Source organism: Miscanthus floridulus, chromosome 13 (genome assembly GCF_019320115.1).
Source record: "Miscanthus floridulus cultivar M001 chromosome 13, ASM1932011v1, whole genome shotgun sequence".
Classification (NCBI taxonomy): Eukaryota; Viridiplantae; Streptophyta; class Magnoliopsida; order Poales; family Poaceae; genus Miscanthus; species Miscanthus floridulus.
Window position 1 is genome coordinate 11250147 of NC_089592.1, and position 27106 is coordinate 11277252.

Below are 27106 nucleotides of genomic sequence, written 5' to 3' on the forward strand. Positions count from 1 at the left end.
CATGTAATTCATTTTCCGTCACAGTACCGGCACGTGAAAGGCACTGTACCGTGTCTTCTCTCTCTACCTGTCCAGGAAATAACTGAACAAGATGGCTGGCCGCACGGCATGATTGAGCCGGTAGAACAGTTCCCCATATAGTAGTCACCCTGAAAAAAGCCACCCACAGATGATTCAGGTAATGGTGCAGTCACCAAGGCCCGCCCGTCGGCCGGCTGCCACTTCTGACGGCCGAACAGTTTATATAGCAGTAATTGTGTGTACCTCAGATGAGTGTGATGAGAGATCTCACATGCCCTGTGCAACCCGACCTCCAAATGCATGCATCCATTGCTGCAGCGGTCACTGCTCACACTGATGACTGACCACGCAGTGCACACATACTGATCAGTGTATGATTGTATTCGTATCACATCACAACTCACAAGAGAAATGTGAAGCAATGCGACTAGCTTCGTATCTGAAACCCCGGGATAGATATGATTGCATTCATTCATTAACAGATGATCGAGAGGTTGAAGAAGAGTATCTTACCATTCATATACAGTGCAGATCGATCACATATAGAGATGGTTGTGTACATAAACAAGCACCAGGACGAGGATTCAGCAGATAGACACAGCTTCTCCATATGTGAAGCAAACAATCATGCACCAGAATTATTAGAGGCCAAACCCTGGCGACGGCGCTGGCAGCCTTGTCGCCCTCATCCAAGTGCCGACAAGGCGCTACACGTCATGACAACCGAGCTTGCAGCATCGCCTCGGCCTTGGGGCCCAAGTCCAGGTTGCAGATGAAGCTCAAGGCTGCCGGCCAGCCAGCCAGCCATTGCTGCCCCTGAGGAAGGACAACCACCATGTTAGGACACCCAGACCAGCTGCAGTAATGGAATCCGTCAGGCTCCAGTGTGTAGACAACCTAGAAAATGCCACAGGAATGAGCACTATGCAGATGCAGGAGGCTGCTCAGTAGCTGCACCTGTGTCCATTTGTAAACTGCAGTGCTCTCCATTGCTTGTTCCTGCAGTGGACAAGAGGAGGGAGCACACTCAGATCTTGCAGCGCCCCATTATGCAGGAGATGTCCAGTCACTAGATGGAGCCACTGTACTAGCATCTAAACAGTAGTGACAAGAGTCCAAGTAATTTCATGGTAAGCCACATTGCGAAGGTGATGTGAAATCAAGAAAGGAAAAGATTCTCAGTCACAAAACAGTGACACATTCTAAGAAATTGATAAGACAGTCCACCACTTTTTACATACTTTGGCACACTAGTGATAAAGAAAATATATACAGATATCATGATCCATCGACGTGCCAGGAGTATGAATGGTGGGCTGTGAAGATATTCGCAGAGTTTTCTGTAGCTATGCTGAATCTCAAAAACAGAACCAATTGAAGCGAAAAACTGTGTACAAGGAACTATTTCACAGATCCCATCTGTAGTTTGAGTGCAAACAACATGTTGCTGGAAAGGAGAACTTCCATCGACAGCAAGGAACAAGGACATAGTTACACAACATTTTGGTTGATCTCATTTGTGATTTCCTGGAAGACCCGCAGACGGTTCTGTGCCCTCCATGACCCTGTACTTGCCTCATTATTATGCCAGTGATGAGTGGCCTCAAGGTGACTGGAACACTGAGTGTGTTCGTTATCATCAAACGGAACACAACCATGGCCATATCCTTCACCCTTTGATTTCCAGTCAGCAAAAAGAGCGCGCTGAGATGTGTTGCTTCTCCGTGGTACTTGCTTCGTGCCTGAGGCTCTCTCATGGGGATGAACTATGTCAAGCCTTTGCCAAACTCGATGGTTGTGGTCCTGTACCTTATGCTTGCTCCATGTCGGAGCAGTCCTCACAAGATCCCGGTTCACGTTCTTATCCATGGAGATTTTGGAGTCATTCTGTCTCCATGAACCTGCTGAAGAATCATGCAGTTGACCACCCATGACTGGTCTTTGATGGGCCCTGCTTTCTTGACAAGACAATGGTGTTCTGTACTCCAGCTTACTTGCATGCTTACTGCTCCCGTTTTGTTCAGTAGTTCCCACACCAAGTGTTGACTTGCCATCACCCAATTGCTGTTCATCCTTCACCACCATGTCAGCCCATGGTTTGTCATCACCCAATTGTTGTTCCTCTTCATCCACCATGTCAGCCCATGTTTCTCTAACACCTTTGGTCAAGAGCTTCCCTTCTTGCATGGGAGTCTCACTAGCATCTAGGTTTCTTTCAGAGTTTGGCAAGCATTCAGTTGGAGTAGGAGTCTGAATCTGATCATGAATACTGTTTTTTGTGCCTCTTTAACTAGCCTCTTTCGTAGTTTCTCAAGTATTGAATGAGGTGTAGCAGCATCATTGAACAGTCGAGAAAGATCTTGAAACTCTGCAAATCCCTCATTCTTTTCTGCACCAGCAGTAACCATAGTGTGTGGTTCTTCACGTCTCAACTGAGTTATGGGAGATGGAAGCCCTGAATTGCAATTCTCATGCTTGTCTGCATTTTGTGAAACTGAAATATGTGGTTCTTTATATTTCAGTTCACTCAAAGGAGTTGATAGTGTTTGTGGCTGTAGATCTACAAGCATCTCCACATCATCAGCAACAAAAATCTGTGATTCTTTGGACTTCGCCTGAGTTATGGGAGAGGGGAGTGATTGCAAGTCAAGTTCCCTAAGCATTTCAGTAGCCCGGGAGAGAGACTTAACATGACTTTCATCATCACAGTTGTAAGGTATAGCTTGAATCAGGTATTTAGCTTCAGCCAACTTTCCAGTCTTCATCAAACAGATGGCCAAGTTACACTCTTTGTTGTAGTCAGCTTCTATAGCAAGAGCTTGCCTGTGCCAAGTCAATAGTAGCCAGAGTTAGTTTGTTTCCCTTTTGAGATAAAGGGTAGGTGCACGCAGCACACCACATGCAAGTATGCCATTCACACACTTAATATTACGGAGGGTTTATAGGTCCATCTGCAACATGCCATTTGAGAAAACTCGTGACATTTAGAAATGAGAGAAGGATGAACTCAAAATGTACCTGTAGAGCATCTCTGCTTCCTCATAATTTTCGGACTGCATATAGGCCCAAGCAAGGTTCCCCAATAACCTTGGCAAGAAACAAGGAACTTAGTTTGAATAGTGTTTAAAAGTCAAATCTCAAATGGGAATATAAAGATTTCCAGTACCTTGCTTTTTCATCTCTGAGAGAAAGGTAGACTACTCTTCCATGAGATTTAGACAGTTTTGTTTTCCACCGACCAGAAGCTAGCTCCTCATCAACAATTCGCAGCTTTATTGTCAGCATTTCGATCTGCTCATCTGTCCTACCACATTTCTGGTTTAACATGAAAATTATTAGTTTCAGAAGAAATGTATTAGTGGCATTTTCATCCAAAGATCATGTGATAACTAATTATTTTAAGATGACTCATTCGCAGTGGACAACGTGATAACTAATAAAATGTGTTCAATATGTATCTGCATAACCAAAGACAAACTCTTAGCTTATAAAAATGAACCCCTTTCTTTTAAAGGATAAACAATATACCTTGTATAGGTCTAGAAGAATATTGTCAAGGGACTCCTGAGCTTCATAGGGACACCGATCACGAAAGGATCTTATTGCCTCAATGGCTTCTTCAGCCCGATTTGCTTGTTTCAGTACATTAGCCATATCCTTCAATGCGCTCTCTGTCCGGTCACCACTGTTTATAGCTGCCCAAAACAATGGAACAGCCTTGTTTGGGTCCTTTTCAACTATCTGGAATAACAGAAACAACATAAGGAAACATAAAAATCTGCATATTCAGCTTATGGTACTTCCTATGTTAAGGATGGCAAATGCAATTTTTTAAATGAGCATCCACAATTTAAAAAAAAAACAGCTGATGCCATGACACATAAAAATCTTGACTTAATAGTGTCAATCCAATCTCTTAGGTTTGGTACAACAGGTTTCTGGTAATAAGATGCATAATCAGAAGGTACAGTATTTTGGTTTCAATTCCTCGCTTCCTGGTAATGCTTACTCAATCTACAATTTTGTTTGTGCAGAGCAATTTCCTGGTATTTTGTTACAGCTACATGGTAATATGGTATCCTAAAACAATAATGGGGCTTTCCTTAAAGGATAATACATCCTTCTCCCCAAACGTGTTACCCTCGAGTCTGCAAACACATATGAGAACGAGCCTGCAGTATAGTGCATACACAGAGGACCAAATACCAAATGCCATCATAATGCAGCTTGCAGGGTATGTGTTAACTGAGGATTAGAAATCTTTGAGTAATTAATTAGGTCAACATCACATATATATTGATACTTTAACTAGATAACAGATGTTAAGGACTTTCACAGTCTGCAGAGGACCATTGCATTGCCAGTCTCAACAATTGAGTAAACCTAGTAGACTTTGGCATGTAATCCTCCTAATAACCGTGCGGTTGTAAGGTTTTTGGGCCAAGTTTCACTTATAAACCGGGTCAATGCTTTTCTTCTTAATTGAATTGCAGGACTTCCGTGCCCTCTTCAAAGAGGTTTCTTCGGAAAAAAAAAACTTTGGCACTTAGGTCAAGGAAGCCTCATTTCCTCTGGGAGTACATGCATGTTAGAAACTTGGAGCAAATCTAATTCATTCTTCAGAAATTAGGCACACATGCATGCAAAAAATGAAAATCTTTGCTACAGACAATGTAGAAGGCTTGACATAACTGAAGTGCTAAAGGCCTGAATGTGGCAGGTATCGATCGAACATCGTGTACGAGAAATGCCTAAACCATTTTAATGGCAACAGTCGCCAGTCCCATGCGTGAGCTGAAGGGCAGGCTTGCTCGACCAGCTACATGTAGTTCTGTAGTGCTCGAATTCTGAGCCTAAACATGACCGAAATGGTACCGCCGATGATCAATTACCTGCGCCTGCTTGGCCCGCACGTAGGGCGAATCCAGGGAAGGCGGCGGCCTAGGTGGCCGCGACGAGCATCCCCCAGGTCGACGGCGGCGTGACGCGCGCGCCCCCGCTCGTCGGCGGCGTGACGCGCGTGCCGAAGCAGCCCGCGCTCACGGGCGGCGTCCCGTGGCCCGGGCCCGGGCCCGGTCCACCAGCGGCCGCGGGCGTACCAGCAGGGCTCCACCTCGGCCCGCCCCGCCCCGCGCTCCGCGGCGACGTCCACGGCGGCAGCCGCCTCCCGCCGCTCGGCATGGGTGGCGGGGCCCGACTTCCGTCGAACACCTGGCGTGCGCGCGAGGCCGCGGCTGTACCAGTACGGTCATGAAGCGGCGATTAGCATGCCTGCCTGCCTCGATCGTGGTTATTTCCTGCAGGCTCGTCCTGGAGGGGATCAGATCAGAGGATGGAGTGCTCACCTCGGCGAACTTGAAGCCGGACGGGCGCCGCAAAACCCTAGCGGCCTCGCCTGCTTGGGCTGCGCCCTGCGCCGACGCCGCGAGGTGGCCAACGGAAGCGCGCGCGTGGAAGGAAAAGGAGGGAGGCAGAGGCAACCCAGCCGACGCAGCAACCGCCTCGAGTTTATATGCCACGCGTCAAGAGGAGGAGGCTTTTGAATTTCGAACGGACAGGAAGCTGACGTGGACGGAGCCGTGCCGTGGTACCCGTATGCACACGTGGACGTTGCCTGCAGTCTGGGGAATAAGTAGAGATGAAAACGGTACGGATATTTTCCGACCGTATTTGAAACCGAATTCGTTTAGAGGGGTTGAGATCTGTCCGTATCCGAGCCCGGATATCCAACATCCGATACCGTATCCGTATCCGAATACTCAAATCGCATATTTATGATGTCGATATCCAATCGTATCCTATCCGACATAGTTGACGCTATCCGTATTTGAATCCGAATCCGAACAAAAATATGAAAATAAATATAATATCGGTGATATCCGTCCGTATCTGATCCATTTTCATCCCTAGGAATAAGCTCTGAATCTACAGCACGCACGGTTCTAAGGCATGGGGTAACCCGTAGCCACTGCACTGGTAATAGGAGGTGACAAACAATTTACCACTTTGTTAGACAGATGAACGTAAGGAGAGGGTGTCAATCGGATTATTCATTGGGATTTCTACATTCATAAATTTTTAATAAGTTCCAAACATGTCTTCCCCTGCACACAGATGCACTAGAACATATCGTCTATCAGAACGTTTTCTCCTAAGCACGATGGAGAGAGTCACAACCCCACAGCCTGCATTCAATTCCAGCTGGCAGTGATAGTTATCTATCACCTCCGGTTGGTTTTAAAATCCGATAGTAAGGCCTTGTTTAGATGCTATCTAAATTTCAAATTTTTTCACTCTCTTTTCATCATATCAATTTTTAGCCACTTGCATGGAGTATTAAATGTAGATAAAAAAATAACTAATTACACAATTTAGTTGAAAATCACGAGATGAATCTTTTGAACCTAGTTGGTCTACGATTGGACAATATTTACCAAATAAGATGAAAGTGGTACTATTTATCGGGTTGAAATTTTTTCACAATCTAAACGAGGCCTAATAGGCTTTTTCTTATGAACTAATAGTGATTATCCCATCTCTGTTGGTTTTAATAAATTGTTCGGTAGTGATGGACCAACAGGGATTACGGTTGCTACGTATTTGTATTGAGAAGGAAGGACATGCGTACACAGAACACAAACACCAGCATATGAGGGGGCAAACGTGAGCTGGACGCACAAGGATCCACAAGGTTTTGTTTTGTACTAGTACCAAACTGGGTGTGAAGAAAAAAGAAAATTCCTTTTCATAAAACAAAATTTATTAGGTTAGGGGGGCCGGGCTGTGGCAAACTGGCAATGTAGGTTCTGAAAAGAAACGCTTGAGGCATGAAGGCATTGAATTGAGTGAATAAATTCAGTGCTGTGCGCACGCGCGCATGCGGAGCAGACTGCACGTTCAGTGTGTGAGCAGCAGGGAGCAGAGCAAACAAGAGCACGGGCAAGGAGAATGGGGCCTTGTTTAGATGCCATTCAAATTCCAAGTTTTTTCACTCTCTTTTTATCATATTAATTTTTAACCACTTGCATGGAGTATTAAATATAGGTAAAAAAAATAACTAATTACACAGTTTAGTTGAAAATCACGAGATGAATCTTTTGAGCCTAGTTGGTCCACGATTGGACAATATTTGCCAAATAAGACGAAAGTGGTACTATTCATCGGTTTGAAATTTTTTCGCAATCTAAACTAGGCCTGGAAGGGCACACGCAGAGGCTGTGATCTCTGGAGGCAGAGGAACATGAGCAGATGCAGACAGCTTCACCAGACAAACAATACATGCAGATGCAGAGGATGAAGAGTTCTGAAAAACGCCTGTGGCGTGAAGGTATTCAATTCAGTCCGAGAATGCATGTGAATTGAGTGTGCTGCATGCCTGCATCACGCTCATTTCCATCGCCGGCTTGCGCAGCTCCTGCTCCAAAACCCACAGGCCACAACTACGGGACGACAGGAGCCGGCTGGTTGAAGTTTTACCACGGCACTACTCGACTACTAGAAACAAGAGCAGGCACAATGCATACATGCAATGGTCTGCTACACATCTTCTTTTTCCTTTTACAAAAAAAAGAGTGAATTTTATTGAGCTTTTTCAAAAGGGCAAAAAGTTTAGCAGATAATAAAAGTGCAAGATCAATCAGCGCAACTCCAGCGTCTTCCATGATACTTCCTCTATTTCAAATTATAAAAGGTTTTGATTGAGCCTCGTGAAGGCCAAATTGAGCTCCTGAACACCACCACCACCCCAACCCCCCCCCCCCCCCCCCCCCTCCCCTTTTTCTCTGTGAAGTTCTACTATCCCGTCTATCGCTATGTTCGCTTGGCTATAAGCCGTACTTTTTCAGCCAACGAACAATATTTTTCTCTCACAACAAATCAGCCAACAGTACTTTCAGTCATGACTTATCAGCCAAGCGAACAGGGCAATATATGTTTGCATGCATGCTACCAAGCGACGTACTCTGGTTTGCCTCTTTAAATTAACCTCCAGTTCTATTCTTACTCTCTTACCTCTAGTTGCTTGTATTAAGGGTTTGTTTGATGAACTAGGACTAGTGATTAGTTGACTAGTGATTAGTTTAGTCATGTTTGGATCCCTGGACTAGTAAGCAGTACTATTTCATTCTAAAGACTGTTTTACCCCTGAGATGCCATAGCCGGCCCTGAGATGCCATAGGATTTCGTGTGCGCGTGGGGGTAATGGATGTTTTTTTTTCAATTTGGTGGAATCACTAGTTATGAAAGTTGGGTTGGAGGGACTAGTGAACTAACAACTAGTTGGCCTTGGACTATTTATTAGTCCACCCACTAGTCCACCTGTTTTGGGCTTTTGCCTAAACTTTAGCCAACAAGTTGTTAGTTCATGGGATCCAAACAGACCCTAATAGATGTTTTGTGTAAACCTTTAATTAGTGATCACTTTACACCTGTGTTATATTAATACTGAATTTTCCCCTCCTGATTTTACCTCATCCTCCGTAGTATAACACTATTTGCCACCCCGCTCCTCCTTGATTTTATCTCACCCTCCGCCACTGCTTAGATATACACTGTGTCAGTGGCAAAGCTAGAACGAATTAAATGGTGGTACGATTCTCTTGTAGGTGTGAAAATATAAACAACAACCATGGTGAAAATTTGATTCTAGCGGTGCTTTTTCAAAATTTTATGGGTGTGGATGCACCCACAAGATACAGCGTACCACTATGTCTAGATAGTAAAAACAATATATGTAAAAAACTAAAATGTCTTATAGACAAGGTCGTACATGACCTAGATACAAAGCGAAGCGAGGTTCCAACGACAAGGCCAGTTCAACGCTTGTTCTTTGCCTGAAAAAACCTACGAACATCTTCGGAAAGACCCGTCAGAAAGGTGCACACGGGTAGAGTCCTAAGATTAGCAAGGACACTTAGAACATGGGCAAAATCTTATCGAGAGACTGTACCCAACAACAAGAGATTATAAAAGATAGAGGTTATAGATAAAAGGTTAAGGTACTCAATCGGCCATTGTGGGATTGTCCTTTGACCTCATGACCCTCGATCATCTTGACCAGAGGAAGATAATAGTAAAATTCATTGGAAGTTCGCTTTGGAAACCGGCTAAGTTGATTTCTGCTAGATGATTATCTAGAAGTTGCCTTTTATTTATTTGGACTTTAATCGGACGTTTTATGTATGTTTTTTATCATCTCGACGAGAGAAACATAAAGTCCGTTACGCATTTTGACAAAGTTTTAAAACCGGTTTGAAAAAATTCTAAAATCAGTTGCTTCTAATCTTTACATGTGATCTTCTAGTTCCATCTTATACTCTCCGTTCTCCAATCACTTTTTTTGCTGTCAAACAGATAACAATGTACTGGGAATAGTCTTAGGCTAGGAACGAGAAGATATTATTGTAGTACTACTACGCATGAAAACAAACGATTAGCTGGGGCCTCATGAGAAGAGACAGGAGGAACCGATGCCTCACACTCCAAAACGAGTATTTCTCCTGTAGTAGAAAGAAAAAAAAAAAACTTCCATACATCAGACTTTGACTCGCTTCTATCTCGCGCAACCCGAGAAGAGAGGAGTCTACGCGAGAGATGGGCGGCTACGAGAACGGCGACTCGACGGCGGCCGCGGCGCTTGCTGACGGCGGTGTGATCCTGGGCGTGGACGGCGGCACCACCAACACCGTTTGCGTCTGCCTGCCGGCTGCAATGTCGCCGCCGGAGTCTCCGGCCGCCGTCCCATTGCTTGCCCGCGCCGTTGCCGGCTGCTCAAACCGCAATTCCGTCGGAGGTAATCGCCAGAGATCTTCCCATTCAGAGGATGCCTGATGCGCGCCTCGTGTCCAAAATTCGATCTTGGCGATTCATGAGTGGTCTCCGTCTCGATTTTTTGGGGATTTTGTGTCCTTGAAAGGTGTTGCCTAATCGCCGTTGATTTTGTCATACATAGTTGCGGGTGCTGTAAGGATTATAGGAAATACTGGATCTTCTCAATTGGGGGAGGAGTTTCAGGGGAATAGATGAATTGTTTGCATAACAGTGCTTGTGTATGTTAATTTTTCCTTTTTTCCCCTTAAAAAAACTTAGCTTTTGTTCTATAGAATCTTAAAAGGCTATGCCATTTTGTTGTCCATCCTGCTTATTTCCGATTCTTTGGGTTCCTATACTAGTTGTCAATCATTTAATGAAGTTGCTGAAGAGATAGTACCATTACTTGTGCTAAGCATGGTGCTTATAAAGTAGTCTGGTAACTTTCACTGATGGGGAAACAAAGCACAACATTTACCCCTGTGTTATACCACTGTGGTTTGCACTTCCTTTGCGATTCTAAAGGAATACTGTGCCCAATGTGCGACCAGAGTCCATAGTTCTGTACACAAACCATGTATGTGTTTCTGTAAGCTGCAATAAAACAGTATACAATTGGAACATGGGAATGTTTTCTGAGTGATATTTATCTCTTTTTTCCACCTTGCCATGTTGTAATGTGGGAACAATAGCATCTGGCAGAATTCTGTAACACAGTATACAATTGGACCATGGGAATGTTTTCTGGGTGATATTTATCTCTTTTTTCCCCCTTTCCATGTTCAGTCAAAGAAATACTGACCACTTTGTCCTCTATTCATCAGAAAGCACCGCCTTGGAAACTCTCGAGCAAGTCATGACACAGGCTCTAGCATTATCCAACACAGATCGTTCAGCTGTCCGAGCAGTTTGTTTAGCCGTATCAGGAGTTAACCATCCTTCAGATCAGCTGAGGATGCTGGAATGGATCCGGTATAGTTTTCTCTGTATGTTAATTAAAATGTATTTGAGTATTGCACCTAGAGGAAAGTGTTGCATTGTTGTGGTCCACAGCAACCACTTCATTTCACTTGAATAAATGCTGATATCAAGATACTTAAATGCTTGAGCCTATTCATTTGGACATCCCTGATGCTTTGGTTTGTCCAGAATGGTGCTGTTTTTATGTAAGTCATTATAAATCAGAACAGGCTGACAGCCAGAAATGCAAAACTGATAGTAAGTCATCATTTTCTTGTATATCTGCTAAGTGAACCTTGTTTGTTCTCCAGGGATCTGTTCCCAGACAATGACAAGTTTTATGTAGAAAATGATGCAGTAGCGGCTCTGGCTAGTGGTACAATGGGAAAGCTGCATGGCTGTGTGTTGATTGCAGGCACTGGATGCATTGCTTATGGGGTTACAGAAGATGGAAAAGTAGCGAGAGCAGCTGGTGCCGGGCCTGTTTTGGGCGACTGGGGTAGGTGAGTTATATTATTTATGGTTATGGTAACAGGATACCCTATGACCCTTGAAACTAGATACTTTAAGTGGTGCCTTGTTTGAAATTTGAAGTTGGATTGTTGGAACATCGTTCCTTGTTTATGATTTTGTTGTTGAAAGTTGGAACAGATATATAAGTGCTTTCAGTTGCCCCATGGTCGTTTTCAAAAGTTTATACCTGATTTGCAACATGAGAAGAAGTTTAGGGGGTCCTCAACTGACAAGCATCTATTGTCTGTCACACACCCAGTAGGAATTATAGGGGTGTTTTCAGATCTTGTTTGGATATCAGGATATATGCATATATCATTCAAAGACAACAAAGCCCTTTATACCCGAACATATCGCAGAAAAGCTATTTATAGATGCTTGGGTTGCCGAACTATGAATTGGGGAATTGGGAAGATGACCATTGACCACTTACAGTTTTTGGTTAAGGACACCTGACTGGAGGGTTGCCAAACTGTGAATTGGAAATCAAAAGTGAGTGATGCTATCATAACCTAAATGAAACTAGGCGCACAGAGACCATGAGCGAATGGTTGGCTGAATAGCTTGTCCATTTCTCCTTGCACTCCATTTGACTCAGCCTTGCAGCTCCTGCCTCTCACCCAAATTGATGGGTCTTCCAGCATCTTGGAATTCTTCACCATTGACTGTTGTAGTTTAAAAAGATCTGGTCGGTGCTTATGAAACCTATTATACTGTTATTCCAATACAACTTGCCTGTGAAAGGAAACCGTAGGTGACTATATGTGTACATTAATGCAGTGGATATGGCATTGCTGCACAGGCCCTGACAGCAGTTATAAAAGCATACGATGGTCGTGGGCCACAAACTGGTCTTACAAGAGACATCCTTGAGAAGCTTGAACTTTCTTCACCAGATGAAATCATAGGGTAAGTTCTCTCACACTAATGCATCATCTAGCCATACTCTTTTAATTACAACTGATTTCAAGATTCGTCCTGTTGGTTCACTATACTCATTCCATTCAATATTCCGTATTTTTAAGCTCCTAGAATGATTAATAGTGTAATGTTTCAAAATAATTAATATTTGCTGAAGCTTCTAGCATTTGTGAAGATTTTTCCGTGCTCTAGCTGATAAAAACATTGATATTTGGAATCTTGTACTTAATTGCCAATCCTGTTCTGGCACAGATGGACATATGCAGATCCATCTTGGGCTCGTATTGCAGCACTTGTACCAGTTGTGGTATCTTCTGCTGAAGATGGTGATGAAGTAGCTAACAGAATTTTGCATGATTCAGTCCAAGAGTTGGCTGATACTGTTATAGCGGTTGTTCGGCGTCTTAGATTGTGTGGTGAAGGTAATGCCTATGTTGTTCGTGCAACAGTACTTGACTTTAATTTTGTCCAACAGGTCTATTTGATTATTCGAATGAACTAGTGGCATCTTAGGTATAAATATTACTTCTCTGCGCTCAGGACATCAAGTCAAGTCATCTGTACATAGGGATGTCATTGTATATCTTATTAATCAAGCAAAGAATGAAAACTGGTCTTTTCCCTGCAAAAGGTTCTTTCGGCTCATTATGTCTGCCTTCTGCATGTCAGTTGTCAAGTAGATGAGCATTTAGCAACTGATTTGCTGTGATAAATGAGCTGTGGTCTTACGATACTCTTGTATGGTTCTTGTTATAGTTCAAAGTATGACGTACTCTATTTCTTCAGAGTGGAGTACTAAGGATTCCGACCATGGAATTCTTTTTTTGGACCCAGATATTTTTCTGCTCAGAATTTGTTTCCGTTTCCAAATGCTTAGTAAATGCTAGGAACTGGCAATAGGAGAGCAAGTTCTGTATACCTGAAGGTTCATCTTTAATCTGGCAGATGGAAAGGACAGGTTTCCACTTGTTTTGGTTGGAGGGGTCCTTGAAGGAAATAAAAAATGGGATATCAGTGGTGAGGTCATAAAATGTATTTCCAAGGTCTTCCCGGGCACTGATCCTATTTGGCCTGAGGTTAGTATACCCACTACTATTCATGTTCCAAACTTTATGTCTCTGTTGCACACATCCATGCTAATTTCTGGATACTTAAGCACTCTAAGGTCTTGTTTAGATGCGCATGTATTCATCTCAATCCATATGTGTTGAAGTGGACTGGAGTGGAATTAAACATGTGTTGAAGTGGACTGGAGTGGAATTAAACATGTGTTGAAGTGGACTGGAGTGGAATTAAACGAAGTTCCATTCCATTCCACTCCAACACATGTGGATTGAAGTGGATACACATGCATCCAAACAAGCCCTAAGGGTTCCAAAGATTTGGGATGGTCTCACTTTTTTATATCAGACGTCATAGTTTTTTTTCTCTTAGTTATTTGATATGATAAATGGCATCTGTCAGTAACATAGTTTTGGATTAAATGTGCATACATTTCTCTCACCAAGAAACAGTGATATATCCATTTGAAAACATGGAAAAAAAACTTTAGTCCCAAGAAAGTTGGTATAGGCATTAGTCATCCATTCAGTAGCTAACCAAATTGTCATGAAATTTCAGGTGGAACCAGCAATCGGTGCTGCCTTGCTAGCGTGGAGCCATCACCGCAAAGGGTTGAAATTGGAGAATGGAAGTTGATTCCCAGCATTTAAGGGTGTCAGCATTTAAGAGTTGGCCACCCAAAGGATAAATTTGGTCCCAAGGATACATTCATCGGCATGAAGGCTTTTGATTCCCAGCAAATAATAAATCACGGATGGGTGCAAACATAAGGTGTGGATAAAACATATTTCTGATGTAAGTAGTTAGCGTGTCAAAAAGAATTGTTCAATAGACCTCTGATTCTAACCGTCGGTGATTGTTGTATGTGTGCTGTTTGCATTTGGAGATAACATGTATCTGTGTACCATGGATAATTGATCTTCAAAAAAAAATCTATATTGTACTTGGCCTCTATAAGCTTAGTTGGCATACTGAACTTGTACAGCTGAATGTCCAGTCCAGCATTTGTTTGCTGTTAGGGACACGAAACCCGCAGAGCTCCCCTCGTGACAAGGGAGCCAGGCTCCTCATGATCCACTCGGCTCAAGCAAAAAACAAGTCGGCAGATACCTAGGTTTCATTAGACGCTCTTGGCCTATCAACTACATAACTGAGATATTCAGGGTTACAATTGGAATTTTACCGCCTCGTAGGCATCCAACATTGAAGGGAACAAATTCTCTTCAATGTATGCATGATTATATTGAAGGGGTGGGCTTGCACAAATTTGTTTCAAATTACATGAAACCTGGTGACTGAGGTTTTTCCTTCATCCAATCAGGATAGTACAATTTCTGAATTGCCTGCATTTCAATGCAAAATATTGCTTTGGTGGCACGTTTGACAACTGTGAAGGCTGAAAGTCTGAATTCAGTTTATCAACATACAGGCCACAATTGTCAGGTCTCAAAAACTATTAGTTGTTAATAGCAAGGATCAAAGGATAGCAAATCCAAATCAAATCATCACAGCTGGCCAGACTACTGTGTGGATTCATCTGTCATTGTGCCAGGAAAAAAATAAGATCTGAAAACTCAGCCTCTATAACATCCTCTTGGCTCCAATGTTGCTCAACACAGTAGGTCACTGTTAAAAGAGTTCACCTTTCCAACTAATAGCAGGTGGCAAAGCCCATGGCATCAAAGCCAAAAACAAGAACTAATAGCTACGGTTGGGTCATTTACAAAATGCTCAAAAGCTACCAAGACTACTACTGCCTGCAAAAGGGAGCAATCCACTCTGCATTACCTAGTCCTTGAGTCGGAAACAAAAGCTTGCTGCCACCTACAATTCTACAAACTTATCTGAAACCACTGGAAGCCTGCTGTCAAGCCTACAATTCAACAATGTCAAGCCGACCAGAAGCATTTTACTTTGCCATGCTAATATGTTTCTTAATCATGTTCAAGGTCTCCATAACCTGCAAGAAAGGGATTAGGGCAGTTAATAAAGAACAAAAAGATCATAACTCGTAAGGACATGAAACAATGCAAATTGGGTGAGTGCAATTGCTAATGATTATGACATATAGTAGCAATTGGCATAACATGGAACCCCTGGTTAGACTTAGACAAGACATGCGAATACCTAATATCTCATGTCACGGAACAAATTAATATTGGAGGAAAACCTAACATCAATCTTGTTAAAATTTGTGTTAGGTCACTTCACAAATTTCTTTCAGTGAAAGATCTAAAGAAACGAGTCGCGGTCTCCTCGCATTGCACAAGCGAGGGTAAGGCTTGCCACTGACACCCTTCCCCAGACCCCGCACAGAGCGGGAGCTCTCTGCACTGGGTACGCCCTTTTTTTAAAGATCTAAAGAAAACAGGATAGACCTAGAATAATGAGGATAAGATTATTATTAAATACAAACAACAAACAGGAGGTTTTGCTAGACATCAAAGGGCAGTTTATGGCCAAGACTTTTTAGATAAGACACGAAAAGAAACAACAGAAATCAAAAGAATACTGCCCAATGCGTAAAAACAAAACTTACGCCCGTGTAGTGTTGAAGGACTGGAGAATAGTGATCAAGTGCAGTATAGATTTTTGCAAGAAGATCTGTTAAGGCCTCAACCTCATCACCAAGCAAATCCACCTGGGAAACAAATAAAACTAATTAATGTGCTTTAATGCCTACAGTGTTGTCCGCTACTGAAGGTCACTAGATGAGATTCTCTCTTTCTAAAGAAAGTGTTGGCTATCATCAGGTCAAAAGCTACCGCGAAGTCCAGAACTTCCTCCCCCTCCTGATTCCTACTACCATACCCAAAACCTCCATGAACTGCCTCGAAACCTGCGCTTGTAGTACCTACATGCCCATTAAGATCTCCTCCTAAGCTTTTTATAGGAGGAGATCTTAATGGGCATGTAGGTACTACAAGCGCAGGTTTCGAGGCAGTTCATGGAGGTTTTGGGTATGGTAGTAGGAATCAGGAGGGGGAGGAAGTTCTGGACTTCGCGGTAGCTTTTGACCTGATGATAGCCAACACTTTCTTTAGAAAGAGAGAATCTCATCTAGTGACCTTCAGTAGCGGACAACACTGTAGCCAGATTGACTTTGTCCTCGCAAGAAGAAAGGACAAACGAGCATGCTTGGATTGCAAGGTGATACCAGGGGAGTGTGTTGTTTCTCAACATAAGCTTTTGGTGGCAGATTTTCATTTTCAGGTGCGTGCCCGTAGGGATAAACAAGCTAAGATTGAAAGAACAAAATGGTGGAAACTGAAAGGGGAGACGTCAGAGGTGTTTAGGGAAAGGGTTATCAAAGAGGGCTCTTGAAAGGAAGAAGACGACATAAACAATATGTGGGACAAGATGGCAACCAACATTCGGAAGGTAGCCTCAGAGGTGTGTGGAGTAACCAAAGGAAGGGGACGCGAGGCTAAAGATACTTGGTGGTGGAACGAGGAAGTCCAAAGGGCTATTAAGGAGAAGAAAGAATGCTATAGACGCTTGTACCATGACAGGAGTGTGGACAACATAGAGAAGTATAAGGTGGCAAAGAAGACTACAAAGCGAGCTGTAAGTGTGGCAAAGGGTAGAGCGTACGAGGATCTTTACCAACATTTGAGTACGAAGGAAGGAGAGAAGGACATTTATAGGATGGCTAGGGTTCGTGAGAGAAAGACACAGGACTTCAACCAAGTTAAGTGCATTAAGGATGAAAGGGAGCATCTCTTGGTAAAGGAGGATGAGATCCGACATCGATGGCAAGAGTATTTTGACAAATTGTTCAATGGTGAGAATATAGACACAACCTTTCAGTTAGATGACTCTTTTGATGACACCAATAGACGCTTTGTGCGGAGAATCCAAGAATCTGAGGTCAGAGAGGCGTTGAAAAGGATGAAAGGAGGCAAGGCGATGGGACCGAATGGTATCCCAATCGAGGTGTGGAGATGCCTCGGGGACATAGCTGTAGTATGGTTAACCAAGCTGTTCAACCATATTTTTCGATCGAACAAGATGCCTGGTGAGTGGATGAGAAGTATATTGGTACCGATCTACAAGAATAAAGGGGATATTCAAAGTTGTACAAATTACCGGGGAATTAAGTTGATGAACCATACTATGAAGCTATGGGAGAGAGTTATCGAGCATCGCTTGAGAGCAATAACGCGGGTCTCTATGAACCAATTTGGTTTCATGCCCGGAAGGTCAACCATGGAAGCCATTTTCTTAATAAGACAAGTTATGGAGCGGTATAGGGAGAAGAAGAAGGACCTACACATGGTTTTTATTGACTTGGAGAAGGCTTATGATAAAATACCAAGGAATGTTATGTGGTGGGCTTTGGACAAACATAAAGTCCCAACGAAGTACGTTGGGCTCATTAAGGACATGTACAGCAATGTTGTGACTAGAGTTCGAACAAGTGATGGAGACACGGATGACTTCCCGATTAGGATAGGACTACATCAAGGGTCAGCTTTGAGCCCTTATTTGTTTGCTTTAGTGATGGATGAGGTCACAAGGGACATACAAGGGGACATCCCTTGGTGTATGCTTTTTGCGGACGATGTAGTGCTAGTTGATGAAAGCCGGACAGGAGTGAATCAGAAACTGGAGTTATGGCGGGAGACTTTGGAGTCCAAAGGTTTTAGACTTAGTAGAACTAAAACTGAGTATATGAGATGTGACTTCGGCACTACTACTCGGGAGGAGGAAGATGTTAGTTTGGAAGGTCAAGTAGTGCCTAGGAAGGATACTTTTCGATATTTAGGATCAATGCTACAGAGGGACGGGGATATTGATGAAGATGTTAGCCATAGAATCAAAGCAGGGTGGATGAAGTGGCGGCTAGCGTCTGGTGTCCTATGTGACAAAAGGGTACCACAGAAGCTAAAAGGCAAGTTTTATAGGACGGCGATTAGACCTGCTATGTTGTATGGTGCAGAATGTTGGTCTACGAAAAGACGACATATTCAACAGCTAAGTGTCGCGGAAATGCGTATGTTGCGTTGGATTTGCGGTCATACAAGAAGGGATCGAGTTCGGAACGATGATATACGTGAGAGATTAGGGGTAGCGCCAATTGAAGAAAAGCTTGTCCAACACCGGTTGAGATGGTTTGGACATGTGCAACGGAGACCTCCAGATGCACCGGTGCGTAGTGGAATCCTAAGTCAGGATAGTAACGTGAAGAGAGGCAGAGGAAGACCGAAGTTGACTTGGGTAGAGGCAATAAAAGGAGACTTGAAAGGATGGAATATACCCAAAGACTTAGCCTTAGATAGGAGTGCTTGGAAGACAGCTATTCACGTGCCTGAACCTTGATTGTTTCTGTTGGGTTTCAACTCTAGCCTACCCCAACTTGTTTGGGACTTAAAGGCTTTGTTGTTGTTGTTGTTGTAATGTGCTTTAATGCCTCAGTCCTTAATCCTTTTAGGGTGATATCTAGGTTATAACTTTTTCATGGTTTGCATGTTAAGCTCTGAAAAGTGAAGCTAAACACTAACTAGTTAGGTTTGACAAATAAATTACCTCAAGTTCAGCTTTCTGAAGATTGGAGCCTCTTGTCTCAGATATCTCTTTGTATCGCAATGCCTTCTTTTTTAAAAGATTGCCTTCTTTTGCAAGGTGTTTACATTGTTCTTTTAAGAAACAGAACCTGTGAAAGAAAAAACATACTGCCCTCTTCATTTACAAAACATTACATAGATAGGTAATAGGTACCAAGAACTATAGAGCTAATATTAAAATGGCAGAGTGATAAACAAAAGGTGGAATTATATAATCAGCTCATTTGCCTAGAATAAATAAGTTGAGTGAATAAAAAACAAGCACCTTGATTCATTGTGCTGGACTTTATTTGCAACAACAGCTTGTTGATCCATCATGACAATTTCAAAATCTCTGATAGATTTAACAATATTGTCCATGAATTCTCTCATATCCTTGTCTTTGGAAACAGCAGATGTTAGCATCTTCTCCTTTTCTTCAATGATGTTATGTAGAGCTTGATTCTGTCTCTCTAAGTCTTTTAGAGAGTCTGAAATGGTTCTAAGTCTATCATTCAGCTCAACCAAAGTAACATCATTGTGTTGAACATGCTGCTGAGCTTGCTCCAACCTGCCCATAATGACACCAAACTCCCTGTTCTTTTCAGATAGGTAGGAATCTTGCTTTGCCACTTTGTCTCTTAGCAAATCAAGTCCACGACACAATGACTCCACGCGAGTATGCATCGCTTCCAATCCAATCTGTGATATAAATTTCTCCTTTTCACTCACTAGTTCAGTGAAGGAATCCACAATTAGTTTCAGTTTTTCAATCTTCTGCTTATGTAGAGATTCCTCTTCAGCATGACTCTTTTTCTCCTCATACTTCGACAACAAAGAATCAATGTTTGACATTGATTTAGCAATAGCCTCATTCTGAACTATTGAGCAAATTTCCTGCTTCATATCACCCTCAATCTCATAACCATGCAATTCTATGTTTATTTCACTAATGAATTCTTTTATGATAATCCTTTCTATCTCTTCTCTTAAGGTGGCTGCAATTCTGGCATCTTCAACATCAGATTCAAGCCTTATAATATTCAGTTCATGATCTGCCTCTCTGGATGCAAAATGTGAAGAGTGAGTTGGAATAGAGCAATGGTCTTCTTCATTATTACTTGCACCACTTTCTAGTTGCTGGATTTCAGAATCTAATACATGGTTCTTATCTTGTTGCCCAGGAATTGCATTTGACTTGATACGAACAGAGGTTCTTTTATTCTCCAAGAGGAGGACATCCAACTTTGAGATGACTTCCTCTATTTTCTTCCTCGTTTGCTCAAGTTCTTTGTTATTTCGTAAATGAAAAGGGTTTGATCCATCCTTCTTTAGGATTTCACGCTTCAGTTTGAATATCTCTTCCGTCCTCTGGTACAGAACTGAATCATGCTGCCTTTTCATCTCATTCATCGATTTATTGAAATGAGCTATCAAAGCAACCTTATCCATGTGATCCAGAAGTTTTGGATCACCAAAAACTTCTTCTTTAGAGTCTCCAGGATGAATGGTCTTTGCTACACCATTTCTAGAGGATTTTTCCTTGTCCTGTTGCTTGCTCACATTTTCTGAATCTTCAAAGTTATGCTGTGATCCCGAAAGCCCCCATTCAGAATTCAAGAGTGATTTGGAAATGGAGTCAAGCTGCTGGCGGAGACTATAAAATTCATCATGTCTTTTGTCCCGTCCCTCATATAAACTCAAGCTACCATTTCCTAGTTGCTGCAGCTTTTGGTTCAGTGATGCTATTTCTACATCCTTGAGAGCAATTTGACTAGCAGCTTCTTGTTGCACATCACTTAGGATTTCCTTGATGATAGCACCAGTCACAACTCCGAAAACATGAAACTTGTCATTTACTTCATCCACTTCATCCAAGAAAGATTCCATATCCTCAATGGTGGCATCTTCATGGCAAGAAGGCTCAATCTGAACTGCAGCACTCCCATTGGCATCATCCGGAGATACATCCAACGTCTCTACCATATCCATCTGTATGTGAGTTTGAAGCGATCGCTGTTGTAACAAAAAACATGGAAAGACATTAAAAAGAATGTTAAACTCAGGGATTATAATCAAACCAGCACGCTATTTCCCTCAGGAAATCCATCTGAACATTTATTGCCCAGCTGCAACCGCACATGTACCATTAAATAAACCACGTCAAACATAACGTGCAATCACATCACCCCAAGCTTGTGACAGCATAATGGTCTCTGAGCAAAACCCTACCTCAACAAGAAGACGAAAATCTTACCAATTAAATTACCGGTATAAACTACCTTGAATGCTCGGATAATAATAAGTTAATGACATGGAATTCAAAGAGACAGAACATCGATCCCAGTAATGGTAACACGATTGGGGATAGTTACATGGACGGAAAATAATGCAAAAAATACGAGTGCAGAAACAAATCAAGCTCTAGCAAAACTAGCCGAATCAGGTAAACAAAATAAAACATGCAACAAACAAGAGTAAATCGAAGTCTAACCAATCTACCAACAGTTATTAAGGAGCTCAAATGGGGTGAAGCTAACCTAAGCTCAAACCAAGAGGTGAGGGGCGACGCGAAACAAGCCGGGAGAACCAATCACCACCAACGCGCTACCTAGGAGGACGGGGAGCTCCACCAGTGAATCCGTAGAGTACGAAACGGCGGCGAGGCAAGGAATCCCTTCCCGAAATACAACAGTGGAAAGGGGGGGAAAGAAAGAAGCTGTGCTGATGAATGATGCTCTACCTTTTCTTGCCTGCCGCCGTCAGCGCTGCCAGTGGAGGTGGTGCGGTGGTGCGGAGACACCGAGACAGGGAAAGCAGCCTCCTTTCTCCCTCCTCCCACAGTCCCCACCTTTTTTCACCGCCGCCGCCGTTGCGTGCTATCTCTTGAGGTTGACTGCGACTGCTGCTCAAGTGCCGCCGTTGCGCGCTAGCTGGGCAGGTGCCTCTCCTTGCAGCCCAGCCCATGGGTTTGGCCCAAAGTCCCGTTTCACGCTGACGGCCCAATAAGAGAATACACTTCAAAAAAAATTCTTCCCTCTCTGAATCAAAATAGAGTACGCGTTTCAGTTCAAAATTAAACGCCGGCGAGCGCCGCCCCGGCGGAGGGAGCTCCCTGGATGCGCCCCACGCCGGTGAGCTCCTCCCTGGCCGCGCCCCGGCGAAGGGAGCGATCCCGGTACCGGCTGTGGAGGCTAGGGCGGGCCCGCTCCGTGGAGCGCGGCTGCCGGCCACGGTGAACTCTGACGTCAGGTGTGTCATTTTCGTGTCCTGCGAACTAAACAGGAAACAACAGGGACATCCTCCCCTCATCCAAATAAATGATAGAAATGGTTTCATCTTTAAAAACTGTGTCAGATCCATCCCTCATTCACCACGTCCTCGAACTAAACATACTATAAACTGCTCTGGTTTTCATTCAAGCTTATCATTTTCAATTCTCCATGAATCAGATGTTCTGAATTTCATGAGACTTGCCATTGATCAGTGTTACCTAGACGTTAGACACAAGACAGTCATCAACCTTCCGACTAGCATCTAGACGGTCTAGACCAAGACTAGACGTGTCTAGATGTATTAGACGATTTTGTATCGCAGTAGCTAAAATTTCAAACAAATATCAGAAAAATGCACATAATTGGCTAACTGTACTGTAGCATCCAAAACACTAAGACAATATTATGAGAAGTTAAGATTTTAAATACAATAGTTCCAAGTTCTCGGTTTATCACACATCTAATTCATCATATCTCTAACATATAGACATGACAATTTACAATTTATAGAAACCAAAACAAGCAAATAGAACCACAGATATGATATGATATGACATGATACGATACCATACGATACGATATGATTATGATATCATATAATAATGATATGATAATAGTTATGATATGATATGATATAATAATGATATGATAATGGTTATATATGATATGATTATTAACTTAATTATAAGCAATGTCAGTCTACGCGGGATGGTTGAATGTTTCCTTGTACGCTATTCGGGTGAGATTTTGGTTGTCTCGTTGCCTAGACTTATGTCTAGGATACCTAGTCAATCGTCTAATAGAGTATAATGCATGTCTAGCCTTCGTGTCTAGACGGTCTTTGACTAGAGTTGACTGTCTAGACGGTCTAATCGTCTAACCCAGAGTCTAGAGGCTAAACTAGTCGTTACCCCATGACTAGTCTCTAGACGTCATCTAGACGTGCTAGACTTATGCCTAGGCGAACACTGTTGTCGGTGTTTCGAACAAGCACCGGTAAGAAAATTTATAGTGATGCGTGTTAGGCCCGGATGGTGCGCTAAAGGACACAAGATTTATACTGGTTCGGGATTGAATGTCCCTACGTCCAGTCTTTTGCTGCTCGTGTTATTAGCACCGAAAATGGTTCGTAGTAGGGGGTACAAACAGTCAAGAGAGGGACTGGTCCCAAGTCTCTGATGAAAGGGTCAAAAGGATGCCAAGAGCTTGGTAGCAGCTTGACTGTGTGTGATGTCTGTTGTGTTGTCCAAGGTCCATCCTTTTGTTGGAGGAAGCACCTCCCCTTTTATAGATGAAGGGGACGGTTTTACCAGTGAGAGGAAAATGGTGCGTATGCTACTGAGCCTTGTTGTTCACGTCTACCCAGCCTTGTTGTCCATTCCGGTGGATATCAGGTAAGGGTAAGCGCCTACAATACTGTCGATGCTACTGTAGAATGTCAGGATGGCTACAGAGTACTGCTCCGCGCAAGGTATAGACTCTGGTATAGTCGTTTTGACTTATGAGCCTTGCCCAGCCTTGCTTCGCACGCCTTCTGGTTCTTACGAATCCCCGTCGGAGGGACGTGGGGTCGGAGTCCGGAGTAACGTTGTGGGCAAGGCCTTCCGATCGGAGAGAGCGTCCGGAGGCCGAAACGAGTGCTCCGATCTAGTGGGCCCGAGGGATCAGTGGAGCGGGCGCCGCTCCCTTAAGACCACAGCGTGGCGACCGCACATCCGTCATTGGGGAGGGCGCGAGCCCTTTCCTGGACCGTAGTGGTTGTCGTATGTCTACGTCGGGTTTCGTGTCTGAGGACTGAAGGCGGCGCCTACAACTCTATAGGGCGAAGAGTACGCGCCCACAACACTATTCAGGCACTGCCACTCCTGGAAGGGTCTAAAGCACCCATCCCGTCGTTCCCTAGCAGTACTTTTCCTGTCAGGGCGTAGGGTATGGGCCTCGAAGCTGCGGTTGACCCGAACGTCTTGTCCTACCCTGTACCTATCATCATGAGGGAGCGGAGAGAGGTTGTCAGGCGAGACGAAACCAGTCTTCGGACATCGGGTGAGGCGAGGTTCGTCCTCGGACGTCGAGCGAGGTAGAGCCTAGCTTTTATCCATCGGAAGAGACCAAGTCGAGCCTTTAGCCCTCGGGCGAGGCGGTGCTGACCCAAAGGTGTCGGGAGAGGCGGAGTCAAGCCTAGCCCTTGGGCGAGGCGGAGTCGAGCCCAGCCCTCGGGCGAGGTGAAGCTGACCTAAGGGCGTCGAGCGAGGTGGAGTCGAGCCCAGCCCTCAGGTGAGGCGGAGTCGAGCCTAGCCCTCGGGAGAGGCGAAGCTGACCCAAGGGCGTCGGGTGAGGCGGAGTCTAGCCCTTAGCCATCGGGCGAGGCGGAGCTAGCCCAAGGGCGTCGGGCGAGACGGAGTCTAGCCCTTAGCCCTCGGGCAAGGCGGAGCTGGCCTAAGGGCGTCGAGCGAGGCGAAGTCTAGCCCTTAGCCCCCGGGCGAGGTGGAGCTGGCCCAAGGGCGTCGGGCGAGGCGGAGCTAGCCTAAGGGTATCGGGCAAGGTGGAGTCTAGCCCTTAGCCCTCGGGCGAGGCGGAGCTGGCCCAGGGGCGTCGAGCGAGGTGGAACCAAACTTCTATCATTTGGGTAAGAAACGTAGCGGCACCCTTGTCCGTCCGGGAGTTTTTAACGTTCGATGGTTATTGGTTCCATCTTCTGGGGTACCCTGGTATTAGGTCCCCATCAGTAGCCTCCGAGCCCCCTAGGTGATTTGGACAGAATCGCCCGAGGGGTGCTTTTGATTCCGTTGGAGTTAATTCGCCAAAGGGTGCGCGCGAGCGCACCCGATGGGTGTAGCCCCCGAGCCCCCGGGTGATTTGAGTAGAGTCGCCCGTGGGGTAGGATCGGACCCTTTGCGGGTAAGGCTAAAAGACTTGGTTTTTTGTCAGCTGGATATTTTTAAGGGAATCATGGTATTCTGTTCGCGGGATTTTTATTCAGTGCCAGCCTGGCTAGGACCTGACTACGGATCGAGGCCCTGGTGATGCTTGAGTCCTTGAGCCCCGATAGTTTGTGGGCCTATGCCTCGTTGGGACAGCCCTTTGGCTCTGGGACCCTAGGTGGACTGGAGGGAAAAGCTTCATGACCTGTGTACCCTTGATGGAGAGAGAGTCCTGGTCTACCTGGGGAAGGCGAACCGTCTGGTGCGATATTTTTGGGAAGGGATAGGGGTCGTGTGCGTGTATCCCGCGAGGTGACGCGGTGGTGCGTGTGGTAGGATCGGAGATCGAGGCGGACAGTTACCCTTCTTGCATCTGTCGCCCCTATAAAACCATGGGGTTTGCCCCCAGGGTTCCGCGTTTTGCCTCCTCACCTTCGCGTCCTTAGCCTCCACCGCCAATCGCCTGCGCCTCTTGCACCCATACTGCCTCCGCCATCAAACTCACTGCTGCCTTCTTCCCCATGCCGCTTCTACCGTCGCAATGGACTTGGGGTATAAATCCAACATCTCTCCTTAGCGCTTAGAGGGCCTTGTCTACCGAGGCCTCCTTTGCCCGTTGACCACCGTCGAGGAGTGGCAGCTGCCCGGTGAAGAGGGGGAACCTGGAGCCTCCCAAAGGGTACGTCGTTTCTTTCACCCACTTCCACGAGCAAGGATTCACCACGCCCGCCCATCAGTTCCTTCGAGGACTGATGGACTACTATCAGGTGGAGCTTCAACACCTTACCCCCAACGGGATTCTACACATTGCGGCGTTTGTTGCCCTGTGCGAGGGGTTCTTGGGGATCGATCCCCACTTTGACCTGTGGCGGTATCTCTTTGCCGTCAATCTCGTGAAGAGGCGGGTTGGGAAGCAAGATCTGCACGCGTGAAAGGTCCTAGTATGGCTAGAGGGGGGTGAATAGCCTATTTAAAAATCTATAAATCAACTAGAGCAATTTGATTAGTATGACAAATAGCGTAATGCAAACTTGCTCTAGCTCTATAAGGGTTACAAGCCACCTATCTGACACTTCTAGTTGCAATGTTAAATAATGCACACAAACTTACTAGTCTAAAGAGCTCAACTAGATGAATGTAAATAATAAAGCAAGCTCTTAATTCTAATTACACTAAAGAGCTTGTATCAACTAGTTTGCAAGAATGTAAACAAGTAAGTAGGGTGATTATACCGCCATGTAGGGGATAAACCAATCACAAGATGAAGATCAAGCCAATCATCGGGAGAATATAAATGACAAGAGACAACTGATTTTTCTCCCGAGGTTCACGTGTTTGCCAACACGCTAGTCCCTGTTGTGTCGACCAACACTTGGTGGTTCGACGACTAAGAGGTGTTTCACAAACCTCGTCCACACGATAGGACACCGCAAGAACCGACCCACAAGTGAGGTAACTCAATGACACGAGCAATTTACTAAAGTTACCTTTCGGCACTCCGCCGGGGAAGGTACAACTCCCCTCACAATCACCGAAGGCGGCCACGAACAATCACCGACTCGTGCTGATCCTCCACCGCTGCTCCAACCATCTAGGTGGTGGCAACCACCAAGAGAAACAAGCGAAATCCACAGCGCAACACGAACACCAAGTGCCACTAGATGCAATCACTCAAGCAATGCACTTGGATTCTCTCCCAATCTCACAATGATGATGGATCAATGATGGAGATGAGTGGGAGGACTTTGGCTAAGCTCACAAGGTTGCTATGTCAATGAAAATGTGCAAGAGTTTTTCCCTTGAGCCGGCCATGGGGCTATAAATAGAGCCCCCATCAAATAGAGCCAGTTATACCCCTTCACTGGGCAAAACACGCTCTGACCGGACGCTCCGGTCATACTGACCGGACGGTGGCCCTCAGTGTCCGGTCGCCCGATGGACGCCACATGTCATCAGCTTCAAACGCTGTTTGTCAGATTTCAACGGCTGCGAAGCTGACCGGACGCTCCGGTAAAACTAACCGGACGCTGAAGCCCCAGCGTCCGGTCGTTTCCAGTAAGCTTCCCGAGGCATATTTTTT

General features: G+C 44.6%; 2 protein-coding genes and 1 pseudogene across 5 annotated transcripts; 1 reads left to right on the top strand and 2 right to left on the bottom strand.

Moving 5' to 3' along the window:
* Nucleotides 1-1155: 1155 nt before the first annotated feature.
* On the bottom strand, nt 1156-5494 carry LOC136500875 (protein POLLENLESS 3-like; annotated as a pseudogene).
* A 4027-nt stretch (nt 5495-9521) lies between these two features.
* On the top strand, nt 9522-14246 carry LOC136500676 (uncharacterized). Its single transcript, XM_066496087.1, has 7 exons — nt 9522-9811; nt 10653-10800; nt 11100-11291; nt 12082-12210; nt 12475-12644; nt 13168-13298; nt 13843-14246. The coding sequence occupies exons 1-7, from the start codon at nt 9613-9615 to the stop codon at nt 13918-13920; spliced, it is 1047 nt and encodes a 348-aa protein (XP_066352184.1). The 5' UTR covers nt 9522-9612; the 3' UTR covers nt 13921-14246.
* Nucleotides 14247-14844: 598 nt separating this feature from the next.
* Nucleotides 14845-21699, bottom strand: LOC136501007 (WPP domain-associated protein-like). 4 transcript variants are annotated; one of them, XM_066496497.1, is made up of 6 exons: nt 21574-21684; nt 21371-21441; nt 19117-20846; nt 18814-18940; nt 15824-15925; nt 14845-15244 (listed from the first exon to the last, which is right to left on the bottom strand). In XM_066496497.1, the coding sequence occupies exons 3-6, from the start codon at nt 20820-20822 to the stop codon at nt 15194-15196; spliced, it is 1986 nt and encodes a 661-aa protein (XP_066352594.1). In that variant the 5' UTR covers nt 20823-20846; nt 21371-21441; nt 21574-21684; the 3' UTR covers nt 14845-15193. The 4 variants fall into 4 exon arrangements, with proteins under 4 accessions (XP_066352594.1, XP_066352593.1, XP_066352592.1 ...); XM_066496496.1 differs by lacking the exon at nt 21371-21441 and having other exon boundaries at nt 21574-21699; XM_066496495.1 differs by lacking the exon at nt 21574-21684 and having other exon boundaries at nt 21371-21567.
* Between the last annotated feature and the right edge of the window lie 5407 nt (nt 21700-27106).